The 14,181-nt window shown below is 32.3% G+C and overlaps 1 protein-coding gene across 1 annotated transcript in view; it reads right to left on the bottom strand.

The window, feature by feature from the left end:
• Positions 1-13,819, bottom strand: part of LOC123549904 (mesocentin-like) — a 31,615-nt gene extending 17,796 nt beyond the window's left edge. The window contains exons 1-13 of the mRNA XM_053546936.1: positions 13,762-13,819; positions 13,031-13,074; positions 11,772-11,926; positions 11,106-11,148; positions 10,035-10,069; positions 8,726-8,762; positions 8,307-8,344; positions 7,574-7,597; positions 6,689-6,737; positions 6,235-6,272; positions 5,594-5,617; positions 534-582; positions 234-271 (exon numbers count right to left, since the gene is read on the bottom strand). Coding sequence (XP_053402911.1) covers positions 234-271; positions 534-582; positions 5,594-5,617; positions 6,235-6,272; positions 6,689-6,737; positions 7,574-7,597; positions 8,307-8,344; positions 8,726-8,762; positions 10,035-10,069; positions 11,106-11,148; positions 11,772-11,926; positions 13,031-13,074; positions 13,762-13,819 — 632 coding nt within the window. The remainder of the gene's footprint in view (positions 1-233; positions 272-533; positions 583-5,593; positions 5,618-6,234; positions 6,273-6,688; positions 6,738-7,573; positions 7,598-8,306; positions 8,345-8,725; positions 8,763-10,034; positions 10,070-11,105; positions 11,149-11,771; positions 11,927-13,030; positions 13,075-13,761) is intronic.
• Between the last annotated feature and the right edge of the window lie 362 nt (positions 13,820-14,181).

Raw genomic sequence — 14,181 nt, 5'->3', positions numbered from 1 at the left:
GGTGGTATAGTTTTCAGTGCGCGTCAACGTTGTCGAACTGCAGGCGTTTTAAATTGTCAAAAGCAGCGGTTCTGCTACCACTTCTTAAAACAGTTTTGCAGATATTAGACATGCGTCCCGTTCTGAAGTGACTTTAGTGTACTAAGTATCTTTTATAATTAAACTCTTTTCTTAATATGTAAATATGGGGATTGATTTTAGTTAAGCAACAAAGAATTTATAAAAATACATACTCGGCTTCTGTGACCTTCATTACATCACCATCGAGTGCCTGGGAAACAAAAACCACATTGTCGTTTATTATTCAAGTATTGTTTCATATTTTTAAGTAAATACCAACTACATTTCTGGAACCATTATGTGTTTTTAAACTTCTTTAAACGGAACTCAGTTCAATTTGAAAGACATCGTCGCTCCAACCAGTTAGCATCGGTAATATACTAACGATGGCAATTGATAAGATGTACTGATAAATGAATTAAAGAACAACTTCTACCCATTAACAGCAATGAACAAATGTTCAGGAAACTAACCTGATCTGGCCCTGATGTGTCTGTATCTATTGGTATTACATATACATCCCTGCAATGACATGAAACATAAGCAATATAATAGGGTTATCATAACAGTGGTTCGATCTGGGATGCTGTATTCGGCTCAGTTTCTGACTTGACAAACTCCGCGACAGCCAGATGTATTAACAATTACAATAACCCTTTTATTATATACCTCCACCTCTTTGCTTGTTGTTTTTTTATCAACAGCTTTCATCGTGTTAGTTTCATTCGTTTAGCAAAATATACATACGCGTTATTGCCCAGCAACAAATGCCGTGTACACATTTTGAGAGAATGTTGTTTTTCAAAATACATTATATTTCATACATGTAAAACAACATCTTTGGAAAGAAAACATGTTGTACTTACAGACTATATTTAAGTTTCATATCATTGAAAAAGCCCTTTAAAACTCCTTAAAATGATGTCTGAAGATACGTTTTAGAACTATATTCAAGAACTTTATTTTTTAAATGTACATGTTTAAATCAACATAAAAAGGAACGTTATTGTTATCATAGATTGCCTTGTTTTCATCTACATTTTGTACTTAAAAAAACCCAACAAATTTATTCTAAAAAGGTATAGACCTTTATTATATGCCTTTTGTTCCTAATGAATTATAATGAAATGTAATGGTAATTTTACAATGCAAGTTATCTAATGTATTTTTTACTGGGGTGGAACTATATATGTATATTGAGTATTTTGTTTTAAACAGAACAGAGAATAAGTCAACAGCAAAACGGGCATCGGGGGGGGGGGGGGGGGGGGGGGGGGGGGGTATTATCGTGTATGTTAGAAATGATTTCGTTTGTACAGATACACTTGTTTTCAAAAGCGAGGATGATATTTTATGTATAAAAATTAAAGGTTCCAAGTTATCACATTCAAAATGAATATTTTATTTGTTTATTTATGTTGTACCTAGAAAAAGCCTATCAAATCTCCTATAATGCGCAACATTTGATAGATACGTTTAGAATCTTATTTAGAGTTCATTTTTTAAAATGTAAATGTTTTAAACCTGTTACTCGTGAACAGAACGCATACCTCAAATTGATCCTCGATTTTGTGTTAGATGAACAAATTTTCATATAGATTTTTACACCAATTTGTACAGATAACAGAGATGAATGGATATAATGCAAGATATTGCAATTAGTTATTACGGGTAAAATGCTATTAGAATTTTGCAAACAGACGGTGCTCGCATTTTAAACGGTCGGGTAAGGTGATGATAATATATTGGCCGTATATACTTTTTTCATAAGGTTCGATTGTCGTTGACTATGTTATTGGTTACAAAAGAATTATATTTTTCGTATTCGATTATGTTTAAAGTTTCCGATCAAATATATTAATCGCATCATGTCTTATTGACTTTTTACGCTAGCTTTAATAAAACTATATCGAACATCGAGATTACTTGTGAGGAAAGTGGGTATGTGAAAGATAAATATGTTTGGACTAGTGAACGGAAAGATGACTATATTGAGGGGCTGTCCTCTTTAGAGACCATCAGTAAACTTGAAGCTTTTAATAATAATGTTGTTAAATCTACCTGTAAGAATGATATTGATTCTTGTATAGATGAATTAGCATACATTGTTGATGGAGTTGCGTCCCCTTTATTTAAGCGTACTTCAAGTAAATGCACATCAAATGATCATACAAATGTAAATTATGGTAAAAATTGGTATACAAATAAATGTTATGAAAAAAGATGTATTTTTTATAGAATGTTAAATGTATATAGATTAGATAAATCTGAAAACAATAGATTAAATATGGTTAATGCTAGATCTCAATATAAAAATTGTACCCGAAGGTGTAGAACTGATCACGATAAAAGGGAAACTCAAAAATTAGCAGAGGCTAAACATAAAAACGCAAAATTATACTGGAATATGCTTAAACAGTCTGCCGGAATTAAGCAATCTAACATTTCTTTGGATATTTTCGAGCAATATTTTAAATCTGTAAATAACCCTGATGATCATTTCTTTACACCCGACGAAGATATTATGTACTTTATTGAACGATATGAACGTGATGAATTCAGTACAATGTTTGAAGAATTAAATGTACCTATTAGTGAACAATCATTATCAAAAGCTATTAGCCAGTTAAATTTAAATAAAAGTGGTGGACCAGATATGTATTTAAACGAGTTTTTCATTCATGGAAAACATGTATTAACGCCCTTTTTGTTGTCACTTTTTAATAAAATATTTGAAATTGGATACTTTCCAGAGAGCTGGTCTGAAGGTTTTGTTGTACCCTTACATAAAAAGGGAAGCATCAATGATGAAAATAATTATAGAGGCATTACTTTATTAAGTACATTAGGAAAACTTTTTACACGAATTTTAAACAACCGGTTATCAGAATGGGCTGAGAAGTACTCAGTTTATGTTGAGGCTCAGTCGGGTTTTAGACCAAATATGGGTACAACAGATAACATTTTTGTTTTACATGGACTTATTACGCATATGATTAATAGCAATAAGCAGTTATATTATGCATTTATTGATTTTAGTAAAGCCTTTGACAATGTAGTTAGAGATAATTTGTGGTCAAAACTTATAAAACTTGGAATCAGAGGAAATATATTAGAGATACTTAGATCCATTTATTCTGCAGTCAAGTCTAAGGTGAAATACTGTAATAAGTTAAGTAACTCTTTTGATTGCATGGTGGGAGTTAGACAGGGCGAATGTTTATCTCCCTTTCTATTTTCCATGTTTTTAAATGACATAGAAGACAGTTTTATAAAAAATGGCCTTTCTGGCATAGATGTGCACATGTTCAAAGTATTTTTAGTATTATATGCTGACGATATAGTGATATTTGCAAACAGCAGTGCTGAGCTGCAAAATAGTTTAGAAGTTTTATCAGAATATTGTAAAAGATGGAAATTAGTTGTTAACACATTAAAAACAAAAATTATGGTTTTCAGAAAAGGTGGTCGTTTACCTGCAAATCTTTGTTTTTATTATAATAATCAGGAAGTTGAAATAATAAATAAGTTTGTATATTTAGGTATTGTGTTCACCAACGGTGGTTCTTTCTCTGAGGCACAAAGTACACTCAGCGGTCAAGCCTTAAAGGCTATCTTTAAGATGAACAAATACTTATATAAATTTACGCAAATATCTGTTAAACATAGATTAGAATTATTTGACAAACTCATTACACCTATTCTTAATTATGGAAGTGAAGTTTGGGGTTTTAATCATGGTTCTAAGATAGAAAGTGTTCACTTACAGTTTTGTAAGCGTTTACTTGGAGTAAAGAAAAACACTCAGAATGACTTTATTTATGAAGAGCTGGGTAGAATGCCGTTTCAGTGTCATAGATTTTTTAACATAATTAAATTTTGGGTAAAGTTATTACAAAGGAATGAAAATAAATATACTAAAAAGGTTTATTTTATGCTGAAAGACGACGTTGAAATTAACCCAAATAAGAAAAATTGGTGTTCCTTGTTAAAAGATTTACTATGTACTCTTGGATTCTATGATGCTTGGTTTTTTCAAGATTTGGGAAATGCCGAGCTGTTTTTATGTAATGTTAAACAAAGAATTAAAGATCAGTTCTTACAAAACTGGTCTGGTAGATTAACTGACTCAAGCAGAGCCACATTTTATAAATATATATCAAGTTTTACTTTCCAACCATATTTAGACATTTTAAACCTAAGAAAATTTCGTACCAGTTTAACAAAATTAAGAGTTTCGTCACATAGGCTCGCTATTGAAACTGGTCGATGGTCCAAACCTGTAAGCACGCCGTTGATTGAAAGAAAATGCAGTGCTTGCAATATTTTAGAAGACGAATATCATTTTATGCTAGAATGTAAAATATTCAATGTTTTACGAAAGAGATATATACCTATGTACTATTGGAAACGCCCAAATATGCAGAAACTTGTAGACTTGCTCAACAATGATAATGAACATACCATAAAAAGGCTGGGAAACTATATTTGCAAGGCATTTAGCCTAAGAAGCAGTATATTATATAATAACGAATAATTTGAATTTTACATCAAACAAAACTATAATCGTAATCAATTATTACATTATATTTAAATGTCAAACAGTTTACATTGATATAAAGTAATGATTCCTTGCTAGGTCTTACGTCATATAATAAGACCAAGTATATGGGAATATTTTTTTTCTTATAATGGTAGAGTCTCTATATTTTGAAATATGTCTACTTCAGGATGTATATATGTATTTTGTTACTACGTGTATTATCACCATAGCTTGATCTTGCTGCAAACTTTTCGATTTTCGAACAAGGTCAAGCGAAAATGGATAACTTTCCATATATTGTTCTCGTTTCCACTTATTAGTTAATAATGTTTCGTTGTTTGTAATCATCTATGTATATTTGATGCATACTTTTCGTTTAAACTAGTCTATGAACTTCTAAAAATGTGTCTAGGTTAGATTAAATACAATAACATGTTGTAATCGTAAAGGAAGATATAACTTGCATGTGGTAATGTTGACCGTTTATTTTCTTACATCAGCTAGAAACATATATTTCTGGTCAGTTATACTCACTTGTAAAGAACTTTATAACACAAGAACTTGTATTTATAGTACATACGATGTATTTGTGTTAATTTGTTGACCCCGTTTTTGTAGAACACATGTCTAAAAGTGATAATTTACTCATATAATCACATGTTATGTTATATATGTTATGATGCTTTTTGGTTATATCATATTTACTGTATCGCCATATTTGTATATATGCTTTGTTATTCCTCATGGGTCTCTGACCTTCTGGAAGAAATGAAATAAAACTTGTCAAACTATATATTGCGTAAAAGTTTGTGCAAACAGTTTTTGTTATGAAAGACATTAATTAAAAATTAAAAAGAAATATGTGTTCTTATGTGAAGTTCAGCATTTTTCACTCATGTACCCCAAATCGTGGCCATACCACTTCTATAAAACTGAATCGTGCGCTCACTCGAAGATATTTTAAACTTACATATACCAATGGCTGTTTACCTTTCATCTGAACATGGCACCAGCCTGAAGTGTAAACAAATATTTCATAATGTTTCAACGATTTTGCATTTACATAAAACTCTTGTATAAAACTGTTTAGTTTTAATTTCGGTATTTGAACATTTCGGGGAAAGGAGGTGTGGGAATTTAACCAGAGCAACCAGAACAGCCAGAGTAGCCAGAAACCAACCCTAACACTAACCCTGGCTACTCTGGCTGCTCTGTCTAAGTTCATGCACATGGGGAAAGGCGGTTTAATCTATTAAGACAATTCCATCCTGCTAAAGAAATGCATTGATGCCTCTAACATGAATTGAGTTGTTTCTTTAAAACGTCTTGAGATTTACATTATACTATGTTATCAGCTCAAAGTAAGTTAGTTTGAAGCGACATCTAGTGGTTTAGTTTTCATTGCACGTAAAGGTTGTTCAAATTTTGGCCTTTTAAATGATCAAAAGCAGCGGTTCTGCTTTCAACTTCTTAAAAGAAGTTCTGCAGATATTAGATATCTGCTTGTCACCAAAATCTCAGTGTATGTAAAGTATACCAAGCTTTTGTATTATTATTATACTCTTGTCTTATTATGTAAATATGGGGATTCATTTTCTAAAAGTATTAGAAAAAAAAAGAGAAATACATACTCGGCTTCTGTGACCTTCGCTACATCACCCTCTGTTGCCTGGAAAACAAAATCACATTATACAATTATCGACTTTTTCATAGGTTGATTCGGTTCGGTGAATATAACTCTTTTCGGGTTGATAAATCCTGATATCAACCTATGAAAAAGTCAATAATTGTTTTATTTCATGAATAAATGTGTAGTCAGTCTTGTTATTACAAGAGAACGATAGAATGCAGTCACGTAATAATGCTTTTATTACATAAATATGATTTCATATTTTAAGTGAGTAAATACCAACTACATTTCAGCGAGTATCATGTGTTTAAAAACTTCTTTAAACTGAAAGCAGTTTAATTTTAAAATCATCGTTGATCCAACCAGATAGCATCGGAATACAATAAACGATGTTCATGGATAAGATATACTGAGAAATAAGTGAGAACAACCTTTACCGTGTTCAGGAAACTAACCTGATCTGGCTCTGATGTCTCTGTATCTATTGGTATTACGAATAAATCCCTGCAATGACATGAAACATAAGCAATATATTTGGGTTTACTATAGCAGTGGCTCAATTTGGCTCGAGTTCCGACTTGACAAACTCCACGAGAGTCGAATACAAAATCCCAAATCTAACTACAATTATAGTGACTCTTTTATCATATACCACCACCTCTTTGTTTGTTTGTTTGTTTTCTACCGAATGCTTTAATGTTTATCGATGTTAGCAGAGTTTGAGTGCGCTATGTATAGAACTGTGTATTAAAAGAAAATAGTCCCGCAACATACAATATAAAAGGTACAATACGGAATTTTTTCTGCCTGTTGTATTTACTTGTAAAATACAAGCCGTAATTTTGACAGAATTTATATAGGCATATAATAATGCTTTTCATTACATTATAGCAAAAATGTCCAATTTAAAGTAACAGAGGCCTAGACATTGATTCTACACTGATATATGGTCAAATATCAAACCAAACTTACCATTTTTGTTTTGTAAAAGATAAAACATAATAATGACATTGGTTGTTTTACACGATTCCCTTTGACTTATAACGAAATACATGTAGTTTACTTTCGTGTTAAATTCTGGGACATTTTTATGTGTATTTTGCGGCTAAAAAGAAAGTTGAGGTCGTAATGCGAATATATATAAGATGATATCGTATTTATTAATATTTAAGCACATTATTGACAAAATATACCTCTAAACGTGCGCGTAATGTCATAACTGAACTATATGTATTAAGAAAGATAATTGCTGAAATAGTACGGTGTCATAAGTGTACATGTATCTACTTGAAAACAGGTTTACACTTTATACCAATCATAGAACGTGAGAATATTCTTACCTGTCATCTGTACATGGCACCAACCTGAAAAAACCATAACAGTAAAATGAGCCGCGCCATGAGAAAACCAACATAGTGACTTTGCGACCGGCATGGATCCAGACCAGCCTGCGCATACACACAGTCTGGTAAGGATCCATGCTGTTCGCTAAGTTTCTCTAATTGCAATAGGCTTTGAAAGCGAACAACATGGATCCTGACCAGACTGCGCGGATCTGGATCCATGCTGGTCGCAAACGCACTATGTTGGTTATTTCATGGTGCGGCTCAAATATTGAATTGTTATTCTGATACACAAATATTTCTCAGGAAGTGCAAATTAAGATATCTTTTACCAAAAGTGCCTAAGAAAAACCTGATAATTATTTACATCTAGGATTGGAAAGAAAACAAATCTGTTGTTACAATCTATAGATCTAGTCCTACAAATTATAATTAGATCCATTTCATTCTAACAATATGTAATCAAGGCTTACAATGAAAACAACTTGCAAACATAGTTATAGATGATTTTCTTGTCTGTAGTCAGATTATAAGAGTTTATATGCTCGCTTATGTATGGCAGGGTTTTCCCTTAGCCTAACCAACGCACAGCGCGGAATGATAAACCGAGCATAGTGATGGTTAAAAATTACCAATGCTGTCCAGAGGGTTGGAATAACTATAGTCATTTCAACGTGTAATGATTTTGTTTCGTTAAGTTAACATTGATTCTGGTGGAAGAGGTACTTACGTTGATTCTGTTATTTTAATCAGTTTGTTGTCGGTTGTCTGAAAATCGGAAAAAAACATGTTTTTGGGGGGATTTTGTTGTTGTTTTTTTTTTGCAAAACCATGAAATTATTCATGTTGTTGATGATTGTATTATTGTCAAAATAATGTACTATTGTTTCTTTGGTCAGTAGAGTTTGTTGTCTTAACCGACAACTTTTTTTTCAAAATGTAAATTCTTTTGCTTTAAACAAAACTGTTTCGATAAAATATTGTTGTATTAGAAATTGCAAACTTGTCCACGAGCTACAAAGAATTTTGCCCATATGGATTGCCTGATATGATTCTTATTATATAAAAGACGGCTGAATAAACCGAACACCTGATTTAGATAATATGAAGAATGAAATTGTCGAGAATTACAAATGTAAGGATTCTCACCGGATCAGGGTCTGGTACTGGTACTATGTATACCACTCTGTAACATTAAAACAAGAAGATTGATATTTTATAAACAAATTCATTCATAACACTATGACGTCATTAATGCTTATTTTCCAGTGACGCGACGGATTGATTTAATGCTTTCATCCGTCCACAGGTTTTCAAACATTAACACCTGTTAGAGACTTTCTGTTAATTTGATGTTTTTATGAAAGAAAATACAAAGAATAGCTTAATTTCTGAGAATAAATTCAAACAAAATAAAATGATATCAAACATTATTATTATATTTAGTGAGATTTTTAACCTTTAGCCTGCTGGCGACAAGTTATTCTGCCTTTGCGACCAGTGCAGACCAATATAAGCCCGCACATGGTCCGCACTGTTCACTACTCAGTCAGTAAATTGTCAGAAAACACCATTTCCAATAATAAATGGTATTGCCCAAATTCAATAACAGAAAAGTTCGATATAGAAATTTAGCTGGGTAAGGGTAAGGGTTCAGCGCCGTTTGAATACATTATGGAAAGCCTATTACGCGTTGAGCTGTATTTATGTCCGAGGAATGCCGAATTGTCGAATGAGAGTCACTCGGAAACTCCCGTATGTCATTATAGGTCTACTACCTTAACAAAAATACAAGAATGCCTTTTGTAGAAATACAGGTACCTAGACAATACTTTTTATATGGAAATAAATACTCAATTTTATGTTTGTTATGAATGAGTTCATATTTCTGTGGCTGAAATTGATTTTTTCTTCTATTCAAACTATAACTTAATAAGCAAGTATACATTCTTCGGTTTTGATAGTTGTAATTATATATTTTTGAGGTAACTTTAATTACATCAAAATAGCTGCAAACTAATCTTTATGATTTTATAAAATAGCATCAAAATAGCCACAGTGTATGGCTTTCATAACTTACAAACTAAACTTCAATCATTTATCAAAAACTAAAATTTAAATGTAGATCTAGATAATTTATGATGCTATACAGTACAAGAAAAAATATGCTGCAACATACAGATATCTGTGTTTTAGACCTAATTAAACGAATATGATCATTTAATATTATTTTGCAAGTAACAATGCAAACAATACTGTACTGTATACCAAATCTCTGTCATGATCTGAGGTAGATTTTTCGGCAAAACACAATGGGTCTCCCGATTTCTGTCTAATATCTCAGTACAATTATATATGGAGCTACTTGTTTAATAGAAACGAATTTTCTACGCACCATTTACTAGATTAATAACCTGTATTAATCTGACTTTAAGAAATAATACTATACGATACGTACTTTGCATCTACAACTGCGATTGTTCCATCTGGAGCCTGTAAATTTTCAAGAAAACAAGAATGATGGCAAAATCTATATTCACAAATATTGCAAATAATCTTAACTGTTACTCAAAAAAGAATATCACACTTAGCATGAATACATTTCTTGAGACGTTAAGTTCCTAATAGAAAGAAAAAGCTAAACTATCAACATGTTTCTGTACAAATGCGCTATACATTCTATAAAAAAGTAATAAATACTACAGAGCTATGTGTTATATGTAATTATTATGAAGTGTATATTTTGAAATATTTCAAGGAACAAAGGAAAGTGTTTCAAATATTTTTTGTTATCTATTAACATACTAGTATGACACTATGTTTTATATGTCAGTTTAGCAAGTGAATAATTAAACTTACAATTAAACTTAATTGCCTTTGCTAGAATATGAGGATATATAAATAACCCTTCTGTAGATCTGGTTCTTATGTTCCAGTTTATCAGAAAATATCTCCTAATACCGATATAATATCCTTAGTAAATAACGCAAGCACACAATGGTACTTATACCTTTTACATATAGTATAGGCACACAATCTTAAATAAACCTCTTACATATAGTGTACGCATGCCGCCTACATATAGTATACGGACGTAATCTTAAATGTAACGTTTACCAATAGTGCACGAACGCAATCTTAGATATATCATTTACCTATGGTGCAAACACGCAGTCTCAAATATATCTCTCTAGTACACACAAGCAATACATTTAACCTTACAGAGGTGAATAAAGATATTTTTTGGAGGATCGTTCTTGAGCAGGTAAGGATGTCAAGCTTATTCAATTACCCACACCTTTTACCGTAAACGAGCAATTAATGTAGGCCATTGCAATGAGCAACCAGTCAACCCTACATTTGAGTGGGTTGATAGAATTTAGCTCTTAAGTGAGGATGATAAGAAAAGTAACAGTATATCCTACCAAGAGCTCCCATCAGAAAATACTCTGATAATGAACAGAAGTTCAACTGTTGTTTTCTTATTTTGACTTTCTGATTCAAAGTAGTATGTTTTAATGAACCTTACCTCACTTATTATGTCATCTGGCAAAGGTATTTCATCAATTACCCTGAAAGGAAAGAAATAGTACTAGTGTGGTATGCTAAACAAGTATGAACTTTACGATGTGATCTCTGTACCAAAAATGTGCTCTTCTTGATCAATATCTTTTTACTGGTATAACGGCAGTGATGCTTCAATAACAATGTTAGCAATAGTATAAACAGCTTCTGTCCAATTCTGTAATTTACCAGTTGTATAGCATAAACACACGGGTCTCGAATCAGAAAGAAGGTTAATGATTTTTATTGGAGGCTCCGAGCTCTAACTCAGTACCCTCGCGTCGTAATACATGAACAGTGTTTGCGGAGACTTCTTCGAACATTGTAAACCCTTCTTTATGATACAGTTAGTTCAAACATATTTACTTATTTACTTTGATATTACATTACAGATCTCAATTTTCCAGGAAGTAAAGATCTCATATTTGATATAAAATCGACATGCCCAGAGAAAGAATACTATTTTCTTTATTAAAAACAAACACATGAAATTAAAACGGAAATTAGATAAATTAAGATGGCTTATCTGGTAACGTGGGCTTTGAAGACACTCAAACAATTCATTCGTAATATGCCAAACGAACACCATCACCTGACAAGTTTAAAAAATGCTGTTACATGATATACATACGTAGCCAACACCACTATATGTCCATGTGTACGTGTTTCGCAGCAGCAAGGATCTGGTGTAGTGGGCGCAGGAGTAGACGTTGTGAGAGAGGTTGTTGACGTAGTAGATGTTACAGACGGAGTCGAGGTTGTTATGGTGCTACTGGTTGTCGTTGTCTGCAATTAGTATTGAAATTTAGTACGACATATTTCTCTAAGCATAGAATAACAAGTCAGAAAAGGAAATATTATCTAAAAAAATCTGATTCTTTAATATTCGATGGACGGTAGAAAGGTCCGAAACGGGGTCTGTTTATGTTTATTAGACCTGTCAATCTTAAGATTTGTATAAAAGTCACTTGGCCAATCAGAAAAAAAAACTGTATATGTTCCCAAGATAAAATAGTTTCATTTGAAAATTACAGATGTTTACATGTTACATGTTCGGTCGACATACTGCAAAGGCCGTGGCGATTACGTCATGTTAGTGTTATTTTCATGCATAGCTTAGCAGATAAATTCAAAGCTCCTAAAATGAGAACATGACATAGGGTGTATATTATCACTTCTTCTTACACTTTTATTTTTAAACTGAATCGTGGAAGGGATTTCAAAGTAAACCCATTATTATATATTATTTTATCAATCCCTGGAAATGAGCACGGTGCAAATGACGTAATGACCTTTGCACAGCTCCTCGGCGGTACATGCAAAATGCTAAAACGTATTTACTTGCAAACGATATTCCCTATTTTAGAAATATATTATTATAATAAGTAATGTATAACTGTTACACATAATGCGCGAATACTGATTGTAAAATGTTTATTTTAAATGACCTCCTAATCGGAGCTTTTTTGGATAACCGTTTTACCGATGATATGGTAGTAGGTTATCAAAGTCAACGCTTATACTGATAAAAATCAGCTTTATACACTTTGTTTTAGAGATGCTTCTATATTTTAGTCAAATATAACTTAGCAACGTAGCAAACTAACTTTTTTTGTATACAACCCGAGTTAGATTTATTTTTTATCAATTATTTTCAGAAAAAAATGAAACCAAAGATAGTGTCGGTTCAGCTGTAGAAATATTGCACAGTCGACACTGTATTCAAGGGACTTTCGATAGACAGATAGATAGATTTCGATATAATATGTACATTTAATGGGTAACTGAATACAAATACTAACCATCCAAGTTTCAGCGCGAATTAAAAGGTAGCACAAATTTTAAAATTTGACAAAGGCGAAAAGCAAAGAGATTCTTTTTCAAACTTACCTTAGGAGAACATTCGTCGAATGGTGGTTTTCCGGGTAATGTAACTACAAAAGATAAACATGTTTCGTCAGATCGTTTTCTTACTGAAGTTTCTTTTTTTCATACTTTGATTATGCTCAGGTGCGGTCGCTGATTTGGCGTGTAGCTTAATTCGAGTCCGAGAAATTTTATTGTTTGCCTCCGTTAGCGTAAGCTGTTCTGAGATTACGGCAAATTAAACAAGCTTGTCGGATGAAATAAATATTTCTCAAGTGAAAGGGAAAGTATGACAACTGATATGAGGACTTGATATTTAGTCTACATGTATAAAGTAAAATATTAAAAAAATGCTTATCAAATGATACCATGCTCACACTCATTTTTTATCTTCTCAAGCGACTACCTCTAACACCTTCTTAAACTAGAATAAAGAAGTTTCGTATAGAACCTTTACATTTAAAGGATTGTTTGATTAAAATAATTATATTGGAACTTACTAGGCGGTAGCGGGTGTTTCCTTGAGAATTTATAGGATATACTGAAATGAAAAACGAACGAATTTACTGTCAGACAAAAAATGTTGTATGCAACGAAATTTCGCCGAGACATGTCTCACATTTTTATCTAAATGTCTGGTCATTTACTACAAAAGGGACCCGTATTTTGTGTTTTATTTTGTTTTTTCATGGCAAATGCAGACAAACAAACAAAAAAAATAAGGTGTTTTTACAGGTCATTTTCCCATAATGTACCCACAACAACACACCTATAAAAATGATTCTTCAGTCCCCATTCATAAATGCAATTCATTCTTTAGTTCACAAATTACAGCAGTTTTTGCTAGAACTGTTTTAGAAATATTGAGAAATGAAATTTTGATAACTCTTGTACGTGAAATCTAGACCACATGCACATAAGGGATATATCACAGGATATGACCAAACTTCAATTCTAAAGAAAGAAGAAATATCATTTTAGCCAAAGTATGGAGTCAAGTCCCTTTTAGGTAGTTCTGCACGTTTGATAAACAAGAAGTAATGGCGAAACGTCCTTTATCTGGATAACGTAGAATAAAGCTTTTTATCCTACCACTATGCATTTATCAGGCCGATATCTGCCTGCCGTGTAAACTTGAGGTTTATTCAGTCAATGCAGGTTTATACTGTCAATGC

Source organism: Mercenaria mercenaria, chromosome 6 (genome assembly GCF_021730395.1).
Source record: "Mercenaria mercenaria strain notata chromosome 6, MADL_Memer_1, whole genome shotgun sequence".
In the NCBI taxonomy this organism is placed as follows: Eukaryota; Metazoa; Mollusca; class Bivalvia; order Venerida; family Veneridae; genus Mercenaria; species Mercenaria mercenaria.
This window is presented reverse-complemented; position numbering and strand designations above follow the sequence as displayed.